This window comes from Archocentrus centrarchus, chromosome 17 (assembly GCF_007364275.1).
Source record: "Archocentrus centrarchus isolate MPI-CPG fArcCen1 chromosome 17, fArcCen1, whole genome shotgun sequence".
Taxonomy (NCBI): domain Eukaryota; kingdom Metazoa; phylum Chordata; class Actinopteri; order Cichliformes; family Cichlidae; genus Archocentrus; species Archocentrus centrarchus.
In genome coordinates, this window is record NC_044362.1 from 31842797 (window position 1) to 31870759 (window position 27963).

At 43.3% G+C, this 27963-nt stretch overlaps 2 protein-coding genes across 4 annotated transcripts; both read right to left on the minus strand.

Annotated features, from left to right (window-relative positions):
• Window positions 1–8724: 8724 nt before the first annotated feature.
• On the minus strand, window positions 8725–13860 carry LOC115795809 (piggyBac transposable element-derived protein 4-like). 2 transcript variants are annotated; one of them, XM_030751909.1, is made up of 5 exons: window positions 13726–13860; window positions 12165–12473; window positions 11327–11408; window positions 10816–11004; window positions 8725–10562 (listed from the first exon to the last, which is right to left on the minus strand). In XM_030751909.1, exons 2-5 carry the CDS (start codon window positions 12412–12414, stop codon window positions 8822–8824), a joined length of 2262 nt encoding a protein of 753 aa, XP_030607769.1. In that variant the 5' UTR covers window positions 12415–12473; window positions 13726–13860; the 3' UTR covers window positions 8725–8821. The 2 variants fall into 2 exon arrangements, with proteins under 2 accessions (XP_030607769.1, XP_030607768.1); XM_030751908.1 differs by having other exon boundaries at window positions 13677–13805.
• Window positions 13858–27134, minus strand: LOC115795831 (gastrula zinc finger protein XlCGF57.1-like). Of its 2 annotated transcripts, XM_030751943.1 has the most exons (4): window positions 26985–27134; window positions 24920–25184; window positions 21111–21752; window positions 13858–13973 (listed from the first exon to the last, which is right to left on the minus strand). In XM_030751943.1, the coding sequence occupies exons 2-4, from the start codon at window positions 25167–25169 to the stop codon at window positions 13966–13968; spliced, it is 900 nt and encodes a 299-aa protein (XP_030607803.1). In that variant the 5' UTR covers window positions 25170–25184; window positions 26985–27134; the 3' UTR covers window positions 13858–13965. The 2 variants fall into 2 exon arrangements, with proteins under 2 accessions (XP_030607803.1, XP_030607802.1); XM_030751942.1 differs by lacking the exon at window positions 13858–13973 and having other exon boundaries at window positions 20146–21752.
• Window positions 27135–27963: the final 829 nt, after the last annotated feature.

Sequence of the window (27963 nt, forward strand, 5' to 3'; positions counted from 1 at the left end):
ATCCTGAATCCACATGCTTGCTTTCTTTCAGACCTCAGATCTCTGGCTCAGAAGAGCTGCAAGAAAGAATCTGGTCATGGTTTGGTTCTGTTTCACTTTCCTCATAAATAGGATTCACCCTAAAGGCATCAGTCTCCTCCTTCAGTATAAGCTGCTCTCCCTCCTGACTGGTGCAGAGTTCCTCTGGTTCCTCTTTAATCTGTGGAGAATCCAGGTCCTCCTGGTCCAGACTGGAGTTCCTCTCCTGGTTGCAGACCTGTTGCTCCGTGAGAACCTCCTCTTCCTTAAAGAGCTTTTGATCTGGAAAGTCTGAAGGGACAAAAAAAAATCCCAAAACAAAAAACAAGACCCATCACTGATGGGGATATCTTACCACCATTAATTAAAATATGAAATAAATTTAGAAGTCTTGATAACATTACACCCCCATTTCATAACATGTTTCAGGTTTATCAATATTCATTAATTCAGAACAATTTTAAGCATACTGTAAGAGATTGGTATTCTGTGATTATCTTTGACATTTCTTTTTGGTAACCACATCCTAGCACAGACAAAAAAAAATTTGTGGTAAACATCCATCCATCCATCCATCTTCTTCCGCTTATCCGGGGCTGGGAAAAGCCAGCCATCCTTCAGAGGAAGCTCATTTTTTGCAGCTTGTATTTCTGATCTAGTTCAGGTCACTACCCAAAGGTCATGACCACAGATGATGGTAGGGATGTAGATTGACCTGTAAATCGACAGCTTCAGTTTCTTGTTCAGCTCCCTCTTTACCATGATAGACCCGTGCAGTATCCGCAACACTGCAGATGCAGCCCCAATCTGTCTGTCAATCTCCTTCCTTTTCCAGTCACTCGTGACTATGGTCGCTGGTGTCTCTAGCTTCACATTTTTCAAAACAGAGTCGCCAATAACCAGAGTTTGTTCCTCGGCAGGTGTGTCGCTGAGTGGAGAAAAACAGAGACGTGAACAGGTTGGTGGTGTACCGGGGGCTTCTGTTTTGGACTACACATCCTCCTCACAGTCACCCAGCCAGCCTGCTTTCCCTGCTGCTCAGGATCTGCTGGGGGGAAGCTAACAATGGCTAAGCTACCATGGTCTGCACCAACTACAGGGGCCTGGCTAGCCATAGGATTTTCCAGGGTGCAGAGCTGAGTCTCCAATTCAGTAAGCCTGGCCTCCAGAGCTACAAACAGACTACATTTATTACAAGTACCGTTACTGCTAAAGTGATACAATACCGCAGTGACAGCCATCACCAAAAGGATCACAGAAAACCCAGTAAGTAGCGAAAACAACACAAGTTAAAAGACTAACTGGTGGTAAAACCCCCTCCTCTCCACAGAGCAGGAGTGTGGATTGGAGTTCTTCTCTCCCTGACCTTAAGCAGCTCCCCAGCCTAATTGCTGACAGGAGTCAGCTGCTAGAGGCAGGACCCAAGGCAGGCTCTGCTAGGACCACAACATGAGGAGAGGGTGTGAAATTTTGTGTTAACATTGATTACATCCTTTATATTCTCGTGTTAAAACATGTTATCTCATTAGAACAAGGATTTAATATTGAGCATTTTGGTGATCAGACTATGTTTTCAACAAACCTGCAGAAGCACATGTTTTTTCCCCTTTTGTGATGCTTTGACACAGTGGTTTTCTGGCCACAGGAGGGCTCTGTTGGCCACAGAAATCTTCATTCTGGCCAACACAGAGTTTCCATAATTTCCATTAAATGTGCTGCATAAATATTTTTTTTTCCACATTTAAACTGGAATAGATTTCATTTATAATTAATTTAACTTGAATATTTAATAACCTGTCTATTCAATAATAATATTTATAATATCACGGGGATGGGGGGGGGGTTGTTTTTGGTATGTTTGTTAGTTAACAATATTACAGCAAAACTACCAATCTAATTCATAGCAAATTTGTACAAAATATAGCCAGTGACCCCTACATCACGTGATTACATTTTTTTTTTTTTTTGCTATAATTGGGTCAAGATTTTTTTTAAAAAAATCAAGATTTAAAAAAAAAAAAAATCCCCATCTTTAACATTGGGCAAAATTGAAAAATGACATCTCCCCCCAAAACAAATTCATGGAACTAAAATTATTTTAGTTCAACTTTATAAACCTTGGAAAATTATGGGCACCTGTGTGTTATTTCGGTGTCTGGACAGTGACATGCTTGTGAGACGGACAACATTCCAATCAGCTGAAACGTCTCTTGGGGGCGGGGTTTGTTGTGCCGGCACCTCTTGTTTGATATGTGAAATTGATGACTAATATTTGGATTTCCTTCTTCCTTTTTCTTTAGAAATCCACATCTACACACAAATGACCTGTATCTGCTGAACTAATAATCTTTAAAGATTTCCATTTCCAAAGCTTTACTGTCACATGTATGTTCAGACCAATGGCAGACAAGTAAACAGTGACAGTCAAGTGCAGTAATGTGCAGAGGGCTGTACAGTCCTGGTGATTTTTGTGGCAGTCTTTACCACTCTCTGCAGGCCTTTGTGGTCCTTCACAGTAGCACTGCCATACCACACAGTGATGCAGCTGGTCAAGATGGATTCAATGAAGAAGTTGCTGAGGATTTTGGTTGACATACCAAATTTCCTCAGCCTCCTCAGAAAGTACAGCCGCTGCTGAGCCCTCTTCAGCACCTGTGTGGTGTTCAGTGTCCAGGACAGGTTGTCACTGATGTAGACCCCCAGGTATTTAAAGCTGCTCACCCTTTCCACTTCAAGGTCTCGGATAAACAGTGGTCGAAGAGGTCTCCTCTCCTTCCTCATGTCCACTATCATTTCCTTGGTCTTGTCTGTGTTGAGGGTGAGGTTGTTGTCCACACACCATGTCACCAGACTGTTCACTAGGGTTTAATATTTTTCCCGAAAATGACATGAATCAAATCCCGGGAAATGGCTCGTCATTTCCCGGGAATCCCGGGAAAAAGTTTATTTATTTTTTTATTTTAATTAGGCCTTCTGTAGCCTGTGTCGGCCTTAACCTATTGTGATATTGTAGAGGTAGCTTTCCAGCTATGTCCTGTTATGCCCAGTAGGGGGCAACGTCGGCTTGATTAATGCAATAAAACCTACATCTGTACATTGGAGTGCTCGAGCTATGCGGTGTTGTATCGTTCCTCAACACTCCCTTAACAAATATAATTCGAATATTCCTCCATTGTACATGGAATTATACCAAGCTATTTTACAACTGCTGGTGCAAAACAATACGGTTCATCTCCACAGCATTGATAAAGGCTCAGCCACGCTGTCGTGGCGACATCTGTTGCGCTATATCTCCACCAGTGGAACGCTGTAATAGTCATTGAAAAGTTAACTACCGTACTACACTATAATATGACATAACACAGGGCCTTGAGTAATGCTCCACGACTTGGTCATTGCCATTCTGGCAACAGCAAATTTATAACACCGTGTCTGAGGGTTAAAGTAGGTTCGCTGTGAATCGTCTTTTGAAAAACTGGCCGATCCTTATAGCCTAAAAAATATACATTTTACTCAACTCCATTTTAAAAGCGAAATATGTTAAAGCAATCTATTTCATGATAATTTCTTCACACATTAGGCCCGTATCCTAATTCATGATTGTTAGTAAGCGGCTGCAAACGAGGAAAAGAAACACTCGAAGTTAAACAGATATTTCTTTATTGTTCAGGGCAGGCATATTTTATAGGCTATATAATGCAATATAACAATATATAATATAAAATTATATAATACAAAATACCTTAGGGTAAACACATTGCCTACGATTTCAACAAATTAAAGAGGAAAAAACCACAACTGTGTAATACCTCTATTAAAACGCTTGAGATGAAGGCTGAAGCCTTAAACAGAGGCTGAACGTGCCTGAAATGAAGAGTAATGCTTTTCGCATTAAACGAACCCTTCTCTCAATATTTCCTTAAATTTAACATTCTGAAGCTTTCTTTTCTTTCTGAAAGTCAAATCGACGCGCGCGACTTTTTTCCCGGTTTCCCGTCTAACGTTTCCCGGGAAACGGGAAATGGTTCTGATCGCATTTCCCGGGAATCCCGGATCCCGGGATTAAACCCTACTGTTCACCTCCCTCCTGCAGGCTGCCTCGTCTCGGCCAGTGATACAGCCTATCACAGCGGTGTTATCTGCAAACTTTAGGAGGATGTTGTCGGGGTGTGAGGAGACACAGTCATAGGTGAACAGGGTGTAGAGGTTAGGGATGAAGACACAGCCCTGCAGGGTACCAATGTTAGTGGTGATGCTGCCTGGTAATCCTGACAGACTGGGGCCTGCCAGTCAGGAAGTTCAAGAGCCAGTCACAGAGGGTGGGATGTAGTCCAAGAGATGACAATTTATGGGTGAGTTTGTGGGGGATGACTGTGTTGAAGGCGGAGTTGTAGTCAATAACTAGTATTCTGACATAGGAATCCTTATTTTCCAGGTGAGAGAGGGAGACATGAAGGGCGGTGGCGACAGCATCTGAGGTGGACCTGTTGGCTCTGTCAGCGTATTGCAGGGTGTCTATAGTGTCCGGTATACTGCTCTGAATGTAGGACAGCACCACTCTCTCAAAGCACTTCATGATTGGGGTGAATGCTATTGGCCTGTAGTCATTCAAGCAGGATGGAGGGTTCTTCTTAGAGAGGGGGATGATGGTGGTGGCCTTTTAGTATGTAGGAACAGTGCATTGTCTTAGGGAAAGGTTGAAAATGGATGTGAAACAATCAGCCAGCTCATTAGCACATGCTCTGAGGGCCCACCCAGGAATGTTGTCAGGTCCTGCGGCTTTGCGTGGGTTGATCCTCCTCAGGGCATTGTGTATTTGGGCTGATGAAATGATTGGTGGGAGGGAGGGGGATTTATCCTGCTCAGGGCTTTGTGCACCTGGGCTGGTAAGACGACTGGTGGGGGGTAGTTGAGATATGTATATTCTCTGTGGTGGTGGAGGACTCAAAGTGGGTGTAAAACTCATTGAGGTAATCTAGACGGCTGTCTGGGGGGCTGATAGTGTTGTTGAGCCTGGACCTGAAGTTTGTGATTTGGTCCAGACATTGCCACATTTTCCTGGGGTCAGCAGTGGAGTAGAATACCTCTGTCTTCTCTCTATGCTGTCTCTTGTACCCCTTGTGCAGCAACAACCAGCTGTCTCCCGTACAGTGACAGGATGGTCTGATGAGTCTGAAGAGGCTCTAAGAGACTGTTTTGAGACAACAGTGATTTGACCAAGCATCTGTCCTACCCCCGGCCCAGTCCTCCCTGCAGTTACCTATGGCTCTGTACCTCCCTCCACCACCCTCACCTCCCCTGCCTCTACTCCAACAGCTCACATCCCACTACAACCCCCCACTGCTCTTCCACTCTACTCATCCCCTCCCCCTCTCAATACACAGCTTCCATGATTTAAGCTGTTCTTCATGGAACACCACGTGAGAAAAGAGCTCAGGAACATCAAGGTGAGGAAAGCAGCGGGTCCTGATTGTATAAGCTCCAGGCCCCTGAGGTCCTGCGCAGACCAGCTGGGTGGGATAGTTACACTTCTCTTCAACTTGAGCCTAGAGCTGAGAAAGGTGCCACAGCTCTGGAAGACATCTTACTTGGTACCGGTGCCAAAGACTTCCCACCCAAGGAACCCTAACACCTATAGGCCAGTGTCACTAACATCCCACCTAATGAAGACCCTGGAGTGTTTGGTCCTTGCCCATCTGCATCGGGTAGTAGGACCCTCAATGGACCCACTCCAATTTGCATATCAGCCGCGCATTGGGGTGGATGACGCCGTTATACTCCTCTTACAATGAGCTCTTTCTCACCTGGAGAAGCCTGGAAGCACTGTTAGACAAATTTTCTTTGATTTCTCCAGTGCATTCAACACAATCCAGCCTACACTTCTGGGGAACAAATTGGAAAACACTGGAGCTGATTGATCACCACCTACCATCCTGGGTCCTGGACTATCTCACTAACCAGCCACAGTATAGTGGCATTTCCATACAGAAGGACTCAGCCCAGGTCAACTCGACCCACCGCAGTTTGATGGCATTTCCATTAGAATCAGGCACACTTTGCAGGTCATTTTTCTGTACTCACGGATCTAGGCGATCCGGGGTGATCTGAAAATGTGACACAGAAGAACAGCATGCCACTGATTGGCCAGGGAGTGTTGTGTCATGAGAGCAACTCCTTCACCAGAATCAACCATGCCATTTTTAAAACCCGACAGCAAGAATCTGGAGGCATGCAAAGCACCAGTTGAATGCTTGGACCAACAGTTTGCAGCAGTAGTTTTGCAACATGAGAGCCATCTGAAACGCACACACAGCATACATATTTATAACCCTATACTGCCGGGCGATTGCCGCTGAAGCACCATTACCTGCCCCTACTAGCCGAACAGCTGGTTAGCACAGAGCCCGAGGCTGCTGATCAAAGGAACTTTGAATTACCGTAATAATGCGACCGTTTGTCCTATCAGAAAAATTCAAACAGTTTCTGAAAGCTGAGAAACTGCACTTCATGACCAACATAGCATATTACTATGGTGTTATTATGATATAGGTTGCCATATGTCTGCAAACTGTGGCACTTTTGCAGTACACTGAGCCGATTACAACATGTTTGGGGGTATAGGGTTATACTTAACAATGATAACCTTCATCCATTAAAATATTGTACGGGGACTTAGGCATGCTGATTATATTAAACTGGCATTAGCTGTTAGCTTGCCTCTATGTCATCCATTGTTGTGTGGTGTTTTGAGCTGCATACAAATTACATCAAGACTCTAATGCCCACGCTGCTATATCAACTACAGCCACACTGTGGTGGTCCTCAATTGCAATGGAAACACAATACGACCGTGACAAGTTGTGTTGAGTGAGACAACCCATACTGAGTAGTTCTGTATGGAAACGCGGCTTATGTGAGGTCATGTGGCTGTGTTTCTGACACAGCTGTCTGCAGCACAGGGGCCCCACAGGGAACCGTTCTAACCCCATTCCTCTTCACCTTATACACTGTGACTTCTCCTATAATTCACCCACTTGTCATCTGCACAAGTTTTCAGATAACTCTGCGATCGTCGGTTTCATACAAGATGAGGATGACGAGGAATACAGAAAGCTGATACGAAGATTCTCAGTCTGGTGCCAAAGGAACCACCTCAAGATCACTGCAGGTAAAACCAAAGAGTTGGTGGTGGATTTCCGCAGGCACAAGTGCACTCCCCCCACACCAGTGAACATCCTGGGAATGGACATTGATAAGGTTAAATCCTATAAGTACCTGGGTGTTCATCTGAACAATAAACTGGACTGGTCAGACAACACCAATGCACTTTATAAGAAAGGTCAGAGCAGACTCTACCTGCTCAGAAGACTTAAGTCCTTTTGAGTCCAGGGGGCACTCCTGAAAACCTTTTATGACTCTGTGGTAGCATCAGCCCTTTTTTACCGTGTGGTGTGCTGGGGGAGCAGTATGACTGCTGCTGACAGGAAGAGTGGATAGGCTCATCAAGAAGGTCAGCTTTATCCTGGGTTGCTCCCTGGACACTGTGGAGGTAGTGACGGAGAGGAGGATGACAACAAGGCTGTACTGTATGTTGTCAAATGACTCCCATCCCATGTATGGAACTGTGACAGCCTTGAGAAGCTCCATCAGTGACAGACTGCTTCACCCCAAATGTTTGAGAGAGCGCTATTGCAGGCCTGCAGAAGTGAGACATTTTAACCAGCACTGCTCCCAGACATGAGTGTCCACTGTGTACATATCATCTACACTGGTCATACTGTTTATACTGTACATAGTGTACAGTTTTTATCATTCTTTATACCCTACCTCCTGTATTTTATATTTTCTTTTTATGTTTTTATACTTATCTTATTGTGTCCTGTACAATACCTTGCCGCTGCTACAATGAAATTTCCCCATTGTGGGACAATAAAGGGATTTCTATTTTATTGTATTGTATTGTATTCTATTTTCAAGTTGTAACATTAATTACACTCTCAAAACTTACAACAGTAAAAATAAAGACTGCCAAACCAAAATCACCTAAAAACTATAACCAAAGAAAATCAGCTGCTGCTCTTGAACCTTTTGGGGTACATGAAAAAGCTTGGTCCCTTTGTGAAGATGTCAGGCTAAATCTTTCATTTTTGCAGTCAAAAATGCTTTAGCTGTAATTAGTATGTAGCTATTAAGTTTGTAACACAAAAAAATTAGAAAATCTCTGGCTCGCCTAGATTTTCATGTTTATTACAACGTTACTACACATTGAGTGTTGTAGGTATAGACTGGAAAATAAAACTGTAGAATGAAGTCTTGTCTACTTGTCTTTCAAAATTGATCAAAATAGCACAAAAAATAACTTTGGACATCGTTTTGTGTGTTGATGTCCAGGCATTATCCATATGGTGCCAATTGCACAAACTTCAAATGGCTGTAACTCCTCAATGCTTCAACATAAATTCATCAATGAGGGCTCTAATGAAAGATAATACCCAGAGGAATCCTCTGCTATGCACAAATTCACTGATAGTGTGCATTCATTATAATTATAGACATATAAACAATAAAATTGTAATGATGCTATTGTGCATTGTAAAAAAAAGTCAGAAAAATGACTGTTTTTATAAATGAGTTTATTTTCAGAGTAATAAAAATAAAACAGGAAAACACAGGAAAATGCAGATACGTAGAATCATTCTGCCCCTAACACACACACACACACACACACACACACACACACACACACACACACACAGACACAGACACAGACAAACACACACACCACCACCCCCATCTCATCCCCTCACATGGGATTGTACATGTGCCACTGGTTATAGCAGTCTCTTTTTGGGATAAAGCACAATGGCTTATCACAAGTGGAACACTGAACAGCAGTCTTTGTACCACATACACGGCATCTTAGTCTACCCTCAGACCTGTGCCCACTGATGAACTGAAGCCGGTGTTGTGAGTCACTTGGCTGAGATGGCCTTGGCTGAGACGGTCGTGGCTGAGACGTCCTTGGCTGAGACGGCCTAGGAACACTCCCCTGAGAGTCTAACTGCATCAGCTGCTCAGCCAGTGTCTCCCTGAATGCCTTCTGGCACATCGGCACTTGTCCTTTGGCAGTGTAGAGCTCTTTGTGGAGAAGGAAAGCGTTCACTATTGCTATGTCAAGGAAGTGGTAGAAGAATGTCTTATACCACTTGCGGGTTTTGTGGGGGACTTGATAGCAGCCAATCAGTGCATCAGAGACATCCACTCCTCCCATGCACTGGTTGTACTCTCTGATGGCCGGAGAAACTGAGACGTCCTTCATTGTCCAGTGTCCATTGCTGTCCTTCACCTTCCTAGTGACTGTGTCACTACTGTGTGCTGTGTGGATTGTGGAGCAGAGGAAGACATCTTGGGTGTCTCGCCACTGGATGAAGAGGAGTGAGCCGGTGCGAAGCCAACGGATGGTGCCACGTGGAGATGTAGGAGCAAGGGCATTGTCTTTTGTTTTTGGGTAACCTATTCTGTTTGTTCTAATAGTCCCACATGCCCAGATCTTCTGCTGCATGAGATCTTGGAACAGGGCGGGACTAGAGTAAAAATTGTCCACAAACAGTTTGTAGCCTGAGCCTAGCAATGAGGTGTTTATAAGCTTTGTTACCGCGTCATAACCGAGACCCTTTCCACTGCTGCCATCAGTTTTGCCATCATAAATGAAAAAGTCCCAGATGTAGCCGCTGCTGGAGTCTACAAGGACAAACAGTTTGTAGCCCCAGCAAACAGGGTTGCCCTTCTTATACTGCTTAAATGTAACCCTTGGTTGTGATGCAATCATTCTCTCATCAATGGCTATGTGCTGGCGAGGATGGTAGTTTCGGCGGCAAGCTTCTCTCATCTCCATGTAAAGAGGTTTTATTTTTCCAAGTCGGTCAAATTCTGGTGTCCCTCTTTTTGCTTCATTTGCAGAATCCTCTGCTGCACTACTCAGGTGGAGAGCATTGAGGATCCTGATCCACTTTCTTTGCGACATGACCGACTTCGGAAACAACAGACTGTACAGCTTCCCACCTCGCCAGTAGTCCGATAGAGATGAGCATTGCATAAAACCCATGTAAATGACAACAGACAGAAAGCCAAACATATCCTGCATCGTGATGTCTGTCCAAGGCCTTGATGATGTTGAGCAGCATGCTCTACCATACTCATTGCTGTTAGCCAGCAGTTTCTGAAGCATATCAGCAGTGAAGAACAGTTGAAAAAGCTCAACAGCACTATATGCAGCACTCATTACAAGCTGAGCTCCCGGTGTTCTGGATGGACGGAAAGTGGGCTGGGGTGGCATTATATCCGGCACCTCAACACCATGCCATCTGTCTGCAGCTGGAGTTGATGTGTTTCCCCCTCTTGTGCTGCTCCTGCTCCGGCCTCTGTCTCTGCTCCTAAAGCTCCTCCTGGCCCGTGCACTCGCAGGTGTCAGATCCTCTTCATCTGACCAAGAAGCATCTTCCATGCTCTGTTTGGCTGGCTCCCACTTATGATCAGAGGTTGCCCTAATTTTTAAAAGAAGGAAAACGTTAGGCCTTCATTTACAAAAACAACAGTCTATTTTCAGTGAGTCCCTCACACAACCAAAATAAATAAATGGTGTATCAAAAAAAAAAAGCTAGACTAAATGTAAACACTACATATACAAATAGAATGAAAAACAATCCTCGACAAAACAACTTACACAAAGCAAAGCATTTATATTTATCTATAGGGAATAATAAAATAAAATCTTTTTGTAAAACTTTAGACACTTACTGGTCATCTCCATCAAAAAGTGGATCATCTTCAGATGTTGGCTCATCAGTTGAATCAGAAACCTCTGATGCTGAGACGTCGCTCTCCCTCCGTGTGAGCGATTCTATAACCTCCTTTGTGCTAGACTTTGTCTTGCCGGCGGCCTGTTCTGCCATTTTTCCTCTCCGAAATGTCGACGATGCGGTCGCACTAAATATCAATAAACAAAGCTCTGAGTCGTTGTCCTCCTCATCCTGTCCTTTCACCAGGTGAAGCGGACGTAATAAAAGAACCCGGTGAAAGCCCCATAATACACCTCCCACTGCCCCTAAATACCACTCTCACACTTGTAAATTTCCATATGTAAAGCAGGCAAGCACACACAATCACGCACACCCACAATATAAGTGGCACAACACATTCGTATGGTGATATTTTCCGTGTAAAGGAGCTTGTCAAGCACACCATTACATACATATTTACATCTAAATGACATATGAGAGACGAGCTGAAAAAAAAAAGTTACACTTACTAGAATCTCCTTCTGTGAGTAACAGCTCTTCGTTTGTGGGATTCTGCAGCCGTAAAACCAGTCGAATCAGCGATGAAGTCCTCTAATAAATAATAATCCGCTCTCATGAGTTATTTTGTCACTTCGTTGAAGAAATATATCCTGTTTTTGACACGTTCTGACAATCCATTGTTGAGAAAAAGTATTGTCTAGGGCGCACAGACTCTGACTTGCTGCTCAGTTTCATGCACGGAGGACACACTGATTGTGCAGGAAGCTTACGCATTCATGTCAAAATAAACCCCAAGGTGCCATATATCCACGTCAGAAATTTTATTGGCTATACATAAGATTGGGGCATGTACAGAGAAGCTAAGTGACGCTCTCTGGTTATTAATGGCTCTGTAAAATCCATTTCTTAACATGATTGGCCGAATGAGGTGTCGATTAAAAAAGGGAAGGGTCCAGCCTGTCCTATAAAACTGTCGTAATGGTGGACTGTAGTGTTATTGTGGCAGTATGAGGCTGCAAATTCGGAAGCACTATATACATCCTGTGGATGGGACTTGACGGTGTGGCCAGTTAACACGTTAAAATAATTTAAGTTTAGTAAGCAAAGTAGTGCAATGAGATAAAATGCTGCAGTAAAATATAAACTCTACAATGTAAGCCTGTTTCCCCTTTGAGTGATGCAAAGTGGAGGTTTAATGTCAACAGTTTAGAAAAGAGATGCATTAATGCTGTGCATCACAGGTGGCCCTTAAACTGATCCTCAACCTCTAAAAGTAACTTGGCACTCTGATTAATATCATACCTTTTTACTGTTTTATATCATCATCATCATCACAGTTTTACATACCTATGCTGTGTAAGTCTCTTTCACGTTTCCAGATGTTGTCCAGCAGTCTGAGTTGCTCTTCCCCGGTCCAGACGACGATGTCTTCGGCCTCCTGCTTCACTACAAGCGGCTCCACCTCCTGACTGGTCCAGAATTCCTCCTCTTCCTTTTTGATCTGAGGAGGTTCTGGATCCTCCTGGTCCAGACTGGACTTCCACTCCTGGTTACAGACCTGCTGGTAATCCAAACCCTCCTCTTCCTCACACTTCATGTTGCTGTGGGAGTTCTTGAGGGCGTCGATCTTGGAGTGTACAAATGCTTCAGGAGCACCTAAACAAGATAAATATGAAAAATAAATAAATAAATAGGTGATTGTAAATAATAACGTAAATTAAATAGTTATTAACAATATTCAAAATACATCAACAGTACTTTGTAGGTATATGACAACTAATATCAGTACAGAGCATTGATAACAGTGGAAACTGCATGTTACTAATACTACAATAAATGATACAATAATACAGACAAAGATTGTGACTGTGGTGTGTGATACTGCAAAATGTGGTAATAAATGTGATCTGATACTCTGCCTGGGGGGGTGCTGTTTTGTGTTTTTTTTCATGAGTTTGTATGAACTAGTGGTTCGACTAGCTTTCCATCACAGTTCAAATTATTTCAGTTCACAGCCCAACATGATGCCCCTCTCCGTCATGCTCCCACTCACTGCAGCCTCCGTGTTTACTGTGTCACTGAGTCAATGTGACTGCACGACAAAAAAGGAAAAAAGGAAAAAGAAAAAAATCACATGACGAGCAAAGTGTGCACGCAAGATGTGAGAGGAGCAGTTTGCACACACATCTGGTTTTTGATGAAATGAGAAGTGCGTAATGAACATAGAAGCAATAAACTGAATGGATTATTCTCCATACACATACATATACTCACCGGTCACTTTATTAGGTACACCTGTTCAACTGCATGTTCATCACTTCACCCAAAGATAAAGCTTTAAAATGGCTTCAAGTAAGGGGTCATTCACAGTATATACATTGCCAACTTATAGTTGCCAACTTAGCGACTTTTCAGACCAGTGGAGTGCTGGAGTACAGGCGAAGAATGGATGCCGCGGACATGGGCGGTCAGGCGGCAGTGCTCGAATGTTTGTTTTCCTACCGAAGACCGGGGGTAAATCTGGCCTCATTCTTTCCCTTTTCCATAGAGTAGTTCTCTTTTTAAAGCGCTTATCATTTCTCCTTCATAACTTTTATGGACCCCGTTACGTTTTCCATCGAGGCCAAAGAAAAGCAGTTGGGGAAATGAAACAATAGGAGGTATTTTTGGACCCACCCAGCTTCTGCCCCCCGTCTGTGATTTTAACGTGTAAAATCTCCTTCTCGTAAAGTTGCTTTCTCTCGCCGGATGTCCAGTAGTAGAAATTTACCATTTAAAAAGAGGAACTTGGTTATTTATATAAAAACATGCCTGATTCCAGTCTGTTAACCTCAAACCTGAGCTCCGACAGGGTCCTACCTGAGCTGCGTTCCTGTTAGTTCACGGACACCGTCACAGTTGTATGTACCTGTATGTATAACTTTATCTCGGATGTTCAGTAGTCTGCGCCAACAGTTTCCTTTTTTAAATTTCCGAGGTCTCTTCGGCTGCAGCAGTTAATCCCTCCTTAAACTCTCGGATACTGAACTGGAGACGGTGAGTAGTAAGAGTCGCGTCATTTCCGTTTCCACCTTCTTCTATTGCATTTCCGGCAGACTAGAATCATCTATGAGGTGTACTGCTGCCCTCTTCTGGTACGTTTCAGAATTTATGACTCTCGATAGATAGATAGATAGATAGATAGATAGATAGATAGATAGATAGATAGATAGATAGATAGATAGATAGATAGATAGATAGATAGATAGATAGATAGATAGATAGATAGAGTCCAAACAATGGAGGTATCAACTACACAAATTATATTAACAATGCAAACTAACTATACTGAGCTGTACAGGGGCTTAGTGCTCTGAAAACAAGGAAAATAAAATAAATTCAATTCACTTTTATTCATATTGTGCCAAATCACAACAAACAGTCACCTCAAGGTGCTTGATGTGAAGGTTAAAGACATTTAAGGAACAGTCTGTGATGTCCTGACAGTTCCTCATGTTTAAGGTTTCTTTCTGCAGCACAGTTGGAGCAGACCATCACAACATGCTTACCTGCCTTACAGACGCCACACTCACACTCCTGTTCTGTTTTTAAGACTGTGTTGAAGCTGAAGGAAATGTTTCTACAGTGTTAGATGATACAGCTCCAAACTAAATCACCAATTATGATCTGATACCGTTTACCATAATTTATGATACAATGTACTTTATTATAAAGGGTTTGATGAAAACAAACTGAGCTGAGCTGCCTTCTCTACAGCCCTGTTAGAAGGATGAAGGCGCCCTCTTGTGTTGAGCATCAGTTGTCAGATTTCAGTTGTTAACCTGTAGTAGGAAGACATGGAAAACCTTCACTGAGCCTTCAGCAGCAGCAGCAAAAAGAGATTTCAATATCTGTAATATCACACTGATGCTGCATTCAGGGACCATGGGGAAGATGGGAGACAAGAGTTTGAACAACAAAAACGTTCTGAAACACTTCAGTGCTGGAAACTGTGGAGTAACTTCAACCGAGACAGTTCAGTCAATTAACTCTCCTGGGGTCCAGCCTCGGTGGGAGATTGTGGGGAAAACAGAAATCAGAGCCACAGAATAAAAGGCAACTGGGAATACACTGCTCAAAAAAATAAAGGGAACACTTAAACAACACAATATAACTCCAAGTAAATCAAACTTCTGTGAAATCAAACTGTCCACTTAGGAAGCAACACTGATTGACAATCAATTTCACATGCTGTTGTGCAAATGGAATAGACAACAGGAGGAGCACTGCCAGAGCCCTGCAAAATTAGGCCACAAATGTGCATGTGTCTGCACAAACGGTTAGAAACCGATGTTATGAGGGCCAGACATCCACAGATGGGGGTTGTGCTCACAGCCCAACACCGTGCAGGATGCTTGACATTTGCCAGAGAACACCAGGATTGGCAAATTCGCCACTGGCGCCCTGTGCTCTTCACACAGGTTCACACTGAGCACATGTGACAGACGTGACAGAGTCTGGAGACGCCGTGGAGAGCGATCTGCTGCCTGCAACATCCTTCAGCATGACCAGTTTGGCAGTGGGTCAGTAATGGTGTGGGGTGGCATTTCTTTGGAGGGCCGCACAGCCCTCCATGTGCTCGCCAGAGGTAGCATGACTGCCATTAGGTACCGAGATGAGATCCTCAGACCCCATGTGAGACCATATGCTGGTGCGGTTGGCCCTGGGTTCCTCCTAATGCAGAACAATGCTAGACCTCATGTGGCTGGAGTGTGTCAGCAGTTCCTGCAAGATGAAGGCATTGAAGCTATGGACTGGCCCGCCCGTTCCCCACACCTGAATCTGATTGAGCACATCTGGGACATCATGTCTCGCTCCATCCACCAACGTTGCACCACAGACTGTCCAGGAGTTGGCGGATGCTTTATTCCAGGTCTGGGAGGAGATCCCTCAGGAGACCATCCGCCACCTCATCAGGAGCATGCCCAGGCGTTGTAGGGAGGTCATACAGGCACGTGGAGGCCACACACAATACTGAGCCTCATTTTGACTTGTTTTAAGGACATTACATCAAAGTTGGATCAGCCTGTAGTGTGTTTTTCCACTTTAATTTTGTGTGTGACTCCAAATCCAGGCCCCCATTGGTTAATAAATTTGATTTCCATTGATGATTTTTGTGTGATTTTGTTGTCAGCACATTCAACTTTGTACAGAACAAAGTATTCAATGAGAATATTTCATTCATTCAGATCTAGGATGTGTTATTTGAGTGCACCCTTTATTTTTTTGAGCAGTGTATATGCATTTTACTTCATTTTTGTTAAAGGAAATGTTTTCAACCATTTTTCTATAAGCAGAATTTTACTCCATGCTTCACGAGTTTCCCTTTATGACATAAGAATCTTTCTCTTTTTACTTTATTGCAATCAGTCATACTGAAAAAAGAAACCCAAATGAAGATCTCAAATGAGGAATACAAAACTCTGCTAATAATGATATTTAACAAAGCCTTATGATATTTTCCACTGGAAGAGTGTAGATGAGACAAATCAAGCATTCTTAGTTTCCAATAACAGAAAGGACACATTCTGAAATTTATGCTCGATGCTGCTTTTAGCAGGTTGTTTATAGTGACTCCTTCAAATATGGAGGCCAAAGGAGGTCAGCGTATTACAGGAGTTCGTATTTTGGGCTCTAGGACACTAGAGGGTCTCCAAAGTCTTGTGCCTCTCAGTTGCTGTACACTCTCTAAGGTATGATGAAAGTTTATAAACCATGTTTTGAGTAACATGCCATCAAGCTAATCTGCACCTCTTGTGCATCATCTGTAACCATGGAGATGGCCCCATTAACTGGTTAATGATAAACTTAATTGCAGCAAGATCACTGAAGTGCATTGAAGTTGCAGTGGGCTAGTCTTCCTAAATAATCGACAAAGATGTGCAACACAATCCAGCGTACTGACGCATTAGCTTGTTCCATTATCAACACAACCCTCATGTCACTCAAGCTGATTCACCCATAGGATGTGAAAAAGTGACAGGGTGTGACAGAGATTGAGTGGGCAGTGTGGCTGCTGCTCATACTGTTGGGGGAGGTGCAAATAGCGAAGCTGTGCCCACCTCTGGTATTGTTGCGGGGCAGTTTTGGTTACATCTGTCAGATGCTGTTAGACTGGCTGGGTCATTCCCAGCTGGTCTAAGGACCACTCCTGTCACTTCCACAAATATCAGATGGAGATGAGAGATCAGCCATTTGCCTATGCCCAGTGGCTCAGGCACACTGCAGCCAGGTGGCTACAGCCGGGGCCGTCAGACGGGGAACTGCAGATGCTGGAGTGCTGTGGGAGAATCATCTTGCAGTGCAGCTGGAAGATCCAGCACTCCCAGCAGGCGGTGAGGAAAAGGCTCTTTGCTGCTCTTGTGGCCCATCTTTGGCTGTGGCATAACCACCAGCATGCATATCCACTAACTCTGTTCCATCTGCTCTTCCTCTTCAGGTCCCAACAGCTACAGGTGCTGCTTCCCATTCACAGGAAGCTGAACAAATGCAGGGGCAGGTGTCCTGGATATGCTGATGGCCAGAGCACTTCCATAGGGAGAGTTCATCTGGCTATGGTGGACTCAGGCTGTTTGCAGACCCTGGTCTGCCAAATCCTGGTTTGGCTTGGGGTATTGTTGGAAACAGAATGGGTGGAGATTAAGTGTGTACATGGTGTCATTCACAAATATGCCATGATGCTGGTGAAAATTAAACATAAATGCCTTAGTTCTTGGGACGGATTGGTCTGGGTTTAATAAACTGGTGGGACAATGTATGAGGGTGTGCGCATGACTGATAGGAACTGCCAGTTAGCAAACCAGCCAGCCACCCCACCTGTTACCATTAATGGAGGTCCAATTTGAGTGTATCGGCATTGAGCTCATCGGGCCATTCCACTGGAGTGAACACAGATATCATTTTCTTTTTGTTGCAGTGGATTCTGCAACACGATATCCAAATGCAGTGCCGCTGTACAGCATTTCTGCAAAGAGTGTGGTGCAGGCACTGCTTCAGGTCATCTCCCAAGTCAGTGGCCCTAAGGAGATACTGAAAGACCAGGGCACCGGGGGTAGGTTAGGTGGGAAGGCACCCCGACCTGTCGGATAATGGGGTATGTAGCGGCGGGGTGTGGTTTGTGGCTCAACTGCAGGTGAGGGGTGGTGCAGTGGCTACAGGGGATGGTGGCAGGAGAGGTTGGCTGGAACAGCTAGGACAAATTGACTGCCTCTCCATTTTATGCAGCAGTGAGTTGGGACCGAGTGTGCATGGCAGGAGGAGAGGATGACTGTAAGGAGTTGGTGTCATGCACCAGAGCTGACCCAGCAGACTGCAAACAAGAAGTGATGGGAGTCAGAATAACTCTTTTATTTTGCTAAGTCAGCGCACCCTCTCTGTGTGTTACAATGTGGTTCAGATCTTTTTAAATTTTACTTTTGCAGCCAACATATTTCAAAAGGTACAACTTTTATTTAGAAGGCGAACTTTCCCCATTTCCGGTTTGTGTTATACTTCATTGAGAAAGTTGGATAATGGAACAAGCTAATGCTTTGGTGCCTTATATTATTTTGCACGTCTTCTTCAGGTAGTGCAGCCTTATGTCCCAAAAGGGACGAAGGGGACTAAGTACATCTTCTTCCAACGTGACAGTAAGACAGGCAAAGTTTTCCTATTGTTTAGTCAGCGTCAGCATTTGAGAGATGAATTCATGTGTCAACAAACATTTGGATCAACAAAAGTGTGAAAAAGAAACCCCCCCCCCCCCCCCCCCCCCCAAAAAAAAAACCCAAAACAAAACAAAAAAAAAAACGAATATTTCTCAATGATAGAATTATAGAATATCTGTAAGTTGACTATACTTGGAACACAGACTGTCCAATAATAATTTCTAGGATTGAACATATTTCCTTTAATAAAAGTATCTCAATTTATATGAAATAGTGTCAGACAAAGAAAAATGCATGAAATGAGGTAGAGCACTCTGTTGTCAAGCTTATAGTTAGGGCTGGATCAGGTGACCCTGAACCATCCCTTAGTTATGCTGCTATAGGCCTAGGCTGCTGGGGGGTTCACATAATGCACTGTTTGTTCTCATTCACCTTAGTTACTTTGTTTATACTCCACTCTGCATTTAATCATTAATTGTTATTAATCTCTGGCTCTCTTCCACAGCATGTCTTTTCTCTCTCCTCAGCCCAACCGGTCGCGGCAGATGACTGCCCCTCCCTGAGCCTGGTTCTGCTGGAGGTTTCTTCCTGTTAAAGGGAGTTTTTCCTTCCCACTGTCACCAAGTGCTGCTCATAGGGGGTCGTTTTGACTGTTGGGTTTTCTCTGTATTATTGTAGGGTCTTTACCCACAATACAAAGCGCCTTGAGGCGACTGTTTGTTGTGATTTGGCGCTATATAAATAAAATTGAATTGAATTGAATTGTTGTTTTGCTTCCCTCAGAGAAAAATTAGTTACAAAAAATTGTAATGAAGTCTTTATTTGAATTTTAAAAAACGGATAACCCTTCACTGCAACTTTCATGTAAGTAAACATCAAAACACAAAGTGATTTTTTTGTGTTATTTATGCTGCTTTTATGCTTTTAATCGTTTGTAATAAAAGCAGAATGACAGAGGAAATAAATCTTTGCTGTAAAAAGCAACAAGTGACAAAAAACACATTTTTATGTTCTTCTATAATAAAGCTGATTAGTATGAGAAGTTAAAGAAGTTTACAATTAATGCTTACCGTATTTTCCGGACTATAAGTCGCACTGGACTATAAGTCGCATGGGGGGTTAATTTGATAGAATCCGAGACCCAGAGCAGAAATTCCATCTTGAAAGGCAAGTTAAAATAATAATGGATTAAAGAACAGGGCGAACACGGTTATGCCTACGTTATGCTAATGTAACACATTCAGCTACATGACGCACAACGAACTGAGTACGTGTCTGGTATGTTAACGTAACATTAACAGTTATTCAGATAACCATAGCGTAAAAAGAACATGCTTCATCCTCGGTGTCGCTTCTAAACAACTCCGCACACTCCATACGTAGACGAAGCGCCACTTCCTCTTCTGTGTCGCTTTCGTCAGACTCGTCGTTAGTTGCAGTTCCAATTACTCCGGCCTTTCTGAATCCTGACAGGATGGTTTCGGTTGTCACTGAAACCCATGCTTTGTTGATCCATCCAATGACTTCCAGGAAAGTTGGGTGGCGCATTCTCCCAGTTGCCGTGAAGCTGTGCTCTCCATCCATGATCCACTGCTCCCACAGGTTACGCAAGACTGCCTTAAAGCTCCCGTTCACGGAGATGTCAAGTGGCTGGAGTATTTTGGTTCATGTGTTAATAATTTCACATATAAGTCGCTCCGGAGTATAGGTCGCACCCCCGGCAAAACTATGAAAAAAAGTGCGACTTATAGGCTGGAAAATACGGTATGTGTAAATCAAAGAAACAATATAAGAAAGTGCAATTCAGAAAAATATGCATCACAGCAATGAGTCAATTAGTGTAACAGACAACTGTTACTGTTGTGAACATAAAATACCAAATTGGCCTGAATATTAGGTCATATTTTCCCTCAGGCGTCTGAAAGCTCTCTCACACTTGTATGAATTCTCGTGTGACTTTTCAAGTGTGTCATCTGACTGAATCTTTTCCCACATGTGGTACACAAATGTGGCTTTTCACCTGTGTGGGTTTTCATGTGAGTTTTCAAGTGTATCCTCTGAATGAATCTTTTCCCACATGTACAGCATGAATGCAGCTTCTCACCTGTGTGGATTTTCATATGAGTTTTCAAGTTCATCATGTCACTAAAGCCTTTTCTACAGGTGCTACACAAATAGGGCTTCTCACCTGTATGAACTCTCATGTGACCTTTCAGTTGTATCATCTGAATGAATCTTTTCCCGCAAAGGCTACAGGAATACGGCTTCTCACCTGTGTGGCTTTTTATGTGGGTGTTCAAGTTCACAATATGGCTGAATCGTTTTCCACAGGTGCTACAAGAATGTGGCTTCTCACCTGTGTGAATCCTCATGTGAGTTTTCAAGTTTATCATATGACTGAATCTTTTACCACAGGTGCTACAAGAGTGTGGCTTCTCACCTGTATGGGTTCTCATGTGAGTTTCCAGTCCTGATTTGTGACTGAATCGTTTACCACACATGATACAAGAATGTGGCTTCTCACCTGTGTGAATTCTCATGTGAGCTTTAAATGCTGATGAGTCGCTAAATCTTTTCCCACATGCACGACAAGAGTACGGTTTCTCACCTGTGTGGATTCGCATGTGAGTTTTCAAGTGTATCATCTGACTGAATCCTCTCCCACAGTTGCTACATGGATATGGCTTCTCACCTGTGTGGATTCTCATGTGAGTTTTCAAGTGTATCATCTGACTGAATCCTTTCCCACAGGTGCTACAAGAATAAGGTTTCTCACCTGTGTGAACTCTTAGATGTTTAGTCAGTTTGGATTTATACTGAAAGGTTTTGCTACAAAGGTCACATTTTAAAGACTTTTTACACTGACTATCTGATGCGGGCTGGTTGTCGGCTCTGTTTTTTCTCTTCTGATATCTCCTCTTTGTGTTTCCATTTCTAGTTGATCCTGAGTCCACATGCCTGCTTTCTTCCTGATCTCGGATCTCTGCTTCAAAACAGTTGCGAGAAAGGATCTGGTCACTGTTTGCTTCTGTTTCACTTTCCTCATAAATACGATTCACCCTAAAAGCATCACTCTCCTCCTTCAGTATAAGCTGCTCTCCCTCCTGACTGGTGCAGAGTTCCTCTGGTTCCTCTTTAATCTGTGGAGAATCCAGGTCCTCCTGGTCCGGACTGGAGTTCCTCTCCTGGTTGCAGACCTGTTGCTCCATTAGAACCTCCTCCTCCTCACAGGGCTTTTGATCTGGAAAGTCTGAAGGGACAAAAAAAAAAAAAAAAAAAAAAAAATCGCAAAACAAAAGACAAGACCCATCACTGATGGGGATATCTTACCACCATTAATTAAAATATGAAATAAATTTAGAAGTCTTGATAACAGCCCGATTTCACAACATGTTTTCAGGATCATCATTACTCATTAAATCAAAAACAATTTTAAGCATACTGTAAGAGACCGATATTCTGTGATTATCTTTAACATTTCTTTTTGGTAACCACATCCTAGCACAGACAAAAAAAATTTTTATGGTTAACATCCATCCATCAGTCCATCCATCTTCTTATCCGGGGCTGGGAAAAGCCAGCCATCCTTCAGAGGAAGCTCATTTTTTGCAGCTTGTATTTCTGATCTAGTTCAGGTCACTACCCAAAGGTCATGACCATAGATGAGGGTAGGGATGTAGATTGACCTGTAAATCGACAGCTTCAGTTTCTTGTTCAGCTCCCTCTTTACCATGATAGACCCGTGCAGTATCCGCAACACTACAGATGCAGCCCCAATCTGTCTTGTCAATCTCCTTCTTCCTTTTCCTGTCACTCGTGGGCAAGACCCCAGGATACTTAAGATACTTCCTCTTGTGGCAGCAACTTGGCCCTGAGCCCGAGTGGGCACTCCACCCTCTTCCGGATGAGGACCATGGCCTCAGACTTAGAGGTGCTAATTCTCATGCCAGCTGCTTCACACTTGGCTGCGAACTGTTCCACTGTGAGCTGGAGGCTACTAACTGATGAAGCCAACAGGACCACATCATCTGCAAAAAGCAGAGATGTGATTCTGAAACTAGCAAGGTGGAAGCCTTCCACCAGTTGGCTATGTTTAGAAATTCAGTCATTAAAAATTATGAACAGATTCAATGATAAAGGACAGGCCTGGTGAAGTCCAATCAAAGGAAATGAGTCAGACTTATTGCTGGCAATACTGACCAAGCTCTCACTGCAGTTATACAGGGACTGAGTCCCGCAGCACCTCCCACAGGATATCGGGATGTGGTCGAATGCCTTCTCCAAGTCCATAAAACACATGTAGACTGGATGGGCAAACTCCCACACACACTTGAATATTCCATGACCAGGACGAGAACCGCATTGTTCCTCTTGAATCTGAGGTACAACTAATGGACGGACCGTCTTTTCCAGCACACTGGCATAGACCTTACAGGCAAGGCTGAGGAATGTGATCCCCTGATAGCTGGAGCACACCCTCTGGTTTTTCCTTTTTAAAGATGGGGACCACCACCCCGGTCTGTCAATCCAATGGCACCACCCCAGATCTCCACGTGATGTTGCAGAGGTATGTCAACCAAGACAGGCCTACAACATCCAGAACCTTCAGGAACTCAGGGCAGATCTCATCCACCCCACGGGCCCTGCCACCAAAGAGCTGTTTAACCACCTCAGTGACCTCACCCCCAGCAATGGGTGAGTTATTACCAGAGAATGCTTCTTCTACAAACGGCATGTCCGTGGGAATAAGGAGGTCCTTGAAGTATTCCTTCCTTCGCCTGATTGCAGCCTCAGCTGAAGTCGGCAATGCTATAGACCATGTGAGTAGAGGACCGCTTTCCTCTCCCGAGTTGCCTGATGGCTTGCCAGAATCACATCGAGGCCATTCAAAAGCCTTTTTTCATTGCCTCACCAAACTCCCCCTACAACTGAGTTTTTGCTTCGGCCACTGCCCGAGCCAAGTTTCACTGGGCCTGTCGGTACCCGTCAGCTGCCTCCAGAGTCCCACAGGCTAACCAAGCCTGACTGGACTCCTTCTTCAGCAGGGTGGCTCCACTCACCTCTGGTGTCCACCATCTGGTTCAGGGATTACCACCACTGCAGGCACCAACCACCTTGCAGCCACAGCTCTGAGCAGCAGCCTCAACAATGGAAATGTAGAACATGGCTCATTTGAACTCAATTTCCTCAGCCTCTCGGAGTTCTGCTGGAGGAGGGAGTTGAAGATGTTGCAGTCTGGGGCCTCTGCCAGGCATTCCCAGCGCACTCTCACTATACGTTTAGGTCTGCTAGATCTGTCCAACATCCTCCCCCAACACCTGATCCAACTCACCACCAGGTGGTGATCAGTTGACAGCTCAGCTCCTCTCTTGCCCTGAGTGTCCAGAACATACGGCCAAAGATCCATCGGTCCACCAAAGCCATTGCCCTCATTGCAAAATGCAATGATTTCCGAAACTCATAAACTGATATTTTATTCACAATAAAACACAGAAAACATTTCAAATATTTCCACTGAGACAACTGAATTTGATGGCAGCAACACATGTTAGATGCTGGGACAAAAAAAAGAGCAACTTAGAGAGGAAGAGTTTCTCAGATATAAAGATGAACAGAGGTTCACCAATATACAAAAACTGCATCTATAAATTGTGGAACAATTTCAGAATAATGTTCCTCAATGTAAAACTGTAAAGGCTCCAAATATTTCATCATCTAAAGTACAAAAAAATAATCTATTTGGGTCCTCGGGTAGCACTGCATTAAAAACAGGCCTGATTCTGTCATTGAAATTGCTGCACAGGCTCAGAAACACTTCCAGAAATCACTGTCTGTGAACACAGTTCACTGTGCCATCCACAAATGCAAGTTAAATCTTTATCATGCAAAGAAGAAGCCAAATGTGAACATGACTCAGAAACACCACCATCCTCTAGAATCCTCTATCAGACAAGAATGGGGCAACATTCATCTCCAAAAAGTCCAGAAACCAGTCTCCTCCATTCCCAGATGTTTATAGACTGTTGTTCAAAGAACAGCAGATGCCTGTGGGCAGTGGGTTAGCCCATATGGCTAGATGGAGCGTCCCTCTTTCATATCTGCTGGTCACTGCTACTATAAAATAAAGGCAAAAAGCCCAAAAATAAAATTTCAAAAAGAAGAGCAGTTGCTACACAGTGGTAAACATGGTCCTTTGTCAACTTTCTGAGCCATTAAATTCAACATGAGCTAATCGGTAGGTAACATGTGATTCAACTAGTATATGTTGATAAACAGTTTGTAATGTGGTCTTTTAAATGTGTTGCAGTGGGTCATAAATTCTTCCTGTGCCCCTAAAAATAAAAGTAAATTTAAGCTTGATTTAGGATCCTCCATGTGTTGTATTTATTTATTTAAGATCATTACAGTTTTAAATACCTTTGTTATGCAACTTTATTTCAGGTTTCCAGATTGTATCCAGCAGTCTGAGACGCTCTTCCCCGGTCCAGACGATGATGCCTTCGGCCTCCTGCTTCACTACAAGCTGCTCTCCCTCCGGACTGGTCCAGAGTTCCTCCCGTTCCTCTTTAATCTGTGAAGAATCTGAGTCCTCCTGGTCCAGACTGGAGTTCCTCTCCTGGTTACAGACCTGCTGGTCATCCAGACCCTCCTCCTCCTCACACTTCATGTTGCTGTGTGATGTCTTGAGGAGCAAAGGGACACAAGAAAAACTTTACTAATGTGATGACAGGAAAACACACATTTGGGTAAATATATTCCAGCATGTTGCTCACAAATGAGTGAAATTAAGAGAAGAAGAAAAAGAAGAAAAAAAAATTTTTTTTGCAAGATTATTTAAAATATAACCATTTCCTTGCGCCATAAATATAATTTGAATGGAAAAAGAAAAGACAAGTAAGGGTGTTGGGAGACACATGGTCTCATGGTAGGGAATTACTGTATGAGGGAGGCCAAACAATTTAAAAAAGTAACCAAAACAAGACACCACTCATCCAGCTGGACCCAGCACGTGACCCACTGGGGATACTGCACCATCAGTTGGTCACATCATATCCAACTTAGCAGTGCAGAGCCACCCAAACAAGAAACAGACGGCTCCTGATTTTCCTACAGGGAATTAAGTGAGTCATGATTGTGGGAGAACAACATACAATATGAAGGACACTCTTTGGTATTCATATTGTGCAGCCAGTGAAAGGGTGTGTTAATTTGAGGAACTTAATCAGTGCTTAATGAACACAGAAGCAGTTTTTAAACTAATAACAATGGCTGGAACATAGCTGCCGTCTCTTGGAGGGGCACATTCATTTTCTGATTTCTGATTAAAGCTGTAACACTTAGCAGTGTTTGATTTATTTTCATCATTTTCAAAATACAAATTCACAGCTGTCAACTGTGTAAAAAAGTTGTCATTATTAATAGTGTAATATTAATTAAAAGTAAAATATTTAGATTGTACTCAAGTAAAAATATAGAATTATATTAAAGGCTGGGTTCAGATTTTTACTTCTTTCATAAAACAGTAGTCAGATTACCAATCACAAATTAAATGGAGTGGTCAGTAATTCAGAAATGAATTCCTTGTGTTTATAATAGATCGATTTCTTACTTACAGTGTAAGCACTGTTTGTCAATAACCACCATCTGCCTCTGTAAAAATGTATATACAATATAAATAACACTTCAAGTAGATTTCTTTTTACAGAGGCAGATGGTGGTTATTGACAAACAGTGCTTACACTGTAAGTAAGCACTGTTCTTCTGACGACAGAAGTTTCATATACAATATGAAACTTCTGTCGTCAAAATGAGTCTAATCATACAGAATGTACACGCATCTCTGCACAAGATGACAAACTGGATCACTTACACTCAAAACTAAATTAACGGGGATATTTTATGAGAAAATGAATGATTGACCTGCTTTGTTAAGAACATTAAAAACATTAAAAGCTGTTAAAAGCAGGTTTGGAAACGGTGGCTCTGACAAAAACACAAGAGGCTGAGCTGGAGGTGGAAGAGCTGAACAGCTAAACAGGTCATTTCTTTATTTTATGCATAGCCATCCCGTAAATCCCGTTAATAACAGTCTATTTACCAATATAAGTAAAGGTATTACACAAAGAAAACACGGGGAAACATCGGAAATCCCTTTTTGGCGAAACACGGGCCTCTGCCTTCCTCCACCACGGGAGGTCTGGGAGTGCAGACGGGGGTGAGGAGCTCCACTGACGGCAGAGGACTCTTCTGCCTCCGGAGAGCTGCACGGGGCTGAGTGGCAGAGACAGATGAAGCTTCCTCTCACGGTCTCTGATCTGATCGTGTAGAGTCATCTTCCACTAAAGTCACTCTCACTGAATGTTCAATACTAAAAGTTTACCGTTAAAAAAGAGACGCGCTGTGTTATTGGCTGCTCCTGGATTATAATCCGAGCTCTGATCAGGTCCTACATGAGTCTCTGAGACATCACAGTTTTTCATACCTGCTGTGTGACTTTATCTCGGGTGTCCGGCTGATCTCATCCTCATACTGGACGATCGTTTCTTAACCTCCGAGAGGGTTTCTTCAGCAGCAGCAGTTAATCTCTGCCTGATAAACTCTCAAACACTGAACTGACATCGTTTGGTAGTTAGAGTCGCGTCACTTCCGTTCTTCCTCTTCTTCCATTGGATTTGAAGCAGAAGAGATGCATTAAAAACGCTTTGCTGCCCTCTTCAGGTCAGAGAGTCCTCACATAAAGTCCGGAACTTTGCAGAAATATGAATATACAATTTATGACTCTCTGATAATCCAAGATGAGTTTTCTTTCTGCAGCATAGCTGGAGCCAACAATCAAACCATGCTTAACATTTTCTGCCTCTCCACATGCTTGTTTTCCATCAGGATGCTCACTCATAATTCAGAGTGCAGTGCCCCAGCCTTAGTCTGGTCAAAATCACCCCATTCTACCTGCTCACAGTTAAAAGATGGTGCTTCTGTAACCTCATAGTCATTTGCAGTGAACAGTAACTACACTCCTTCCTTTCCTTCTCCCATTATTCCTGTTATGTTTTGTTTTCTTTGATAATCTTGGGTCCCATGTCTTCAGCTTCAGTCCCCTCTGCCCCAGCATGTCCCAGTACCCACAGATCCTCCTTAGAGAAAAGGTCAGTGAGTTCATGTAAAGGCTGCTTTTGCTGCAAGGCACAGACCTGACATAAAGGCATATATGTTACATAATTTTGATTTCTATCCATCATCTCAAACAGTATAAATGGATTAGCTTCATTATTGTGAGACTTGGTTTCATGTGTCTCCTTTCTTAGTATGACAAAGTATGACAAAGCATCTTCAACATGAAGTATTTTCAGCTGTTTGTTTGCAGTTTGTTTTTCTTGTTGTCATGTCTGTGTTTGGCCACAGGGTGGCCCCTTTGGCTTCCTTTCCCTGTGAATGTTTTCTATACCCACAATGATGAGATT

Bases quoted from the DNA above. Each gene is read 5' to 3' on its own strand.
- LOC115795831 (XM_030751942.1), bottom strand. From the start codon at position 25,169: ATGAAGTGTGAGGAGGAGGAGGGTCTGGATGACCAGCAGGTCTGTAAC. The intron at 21,753-24,919 runs GTATTTAAAACT...TTGTCCCTTCAG, and splicing joins AATAAAGTTGCATAACAAAG to ACTTTCCAGATCAAAAGCCC.
- LOC115795809 (XM_030751909.1), bottom strand. From the start codon at position 12,414: ATGAAGTGTGAGGAAGAGGAGGGTTTGGATTACCAGCAGGTCTGTAAC. The intron at 11,409-12,164 runs GTATGTAAAACT...ATTATTTATTAG, and splicing joins AAGAGACTTACACAGCATAG to AGGACTTCATCGCTGATTCG. The intron at 11,005-11,326 runs GTAAGTGTAACT...ATTGATATTTAG, and splicing joins ACTCACAGAAGGAGATTCTA to TGCGACCGCATCGTCGACAT.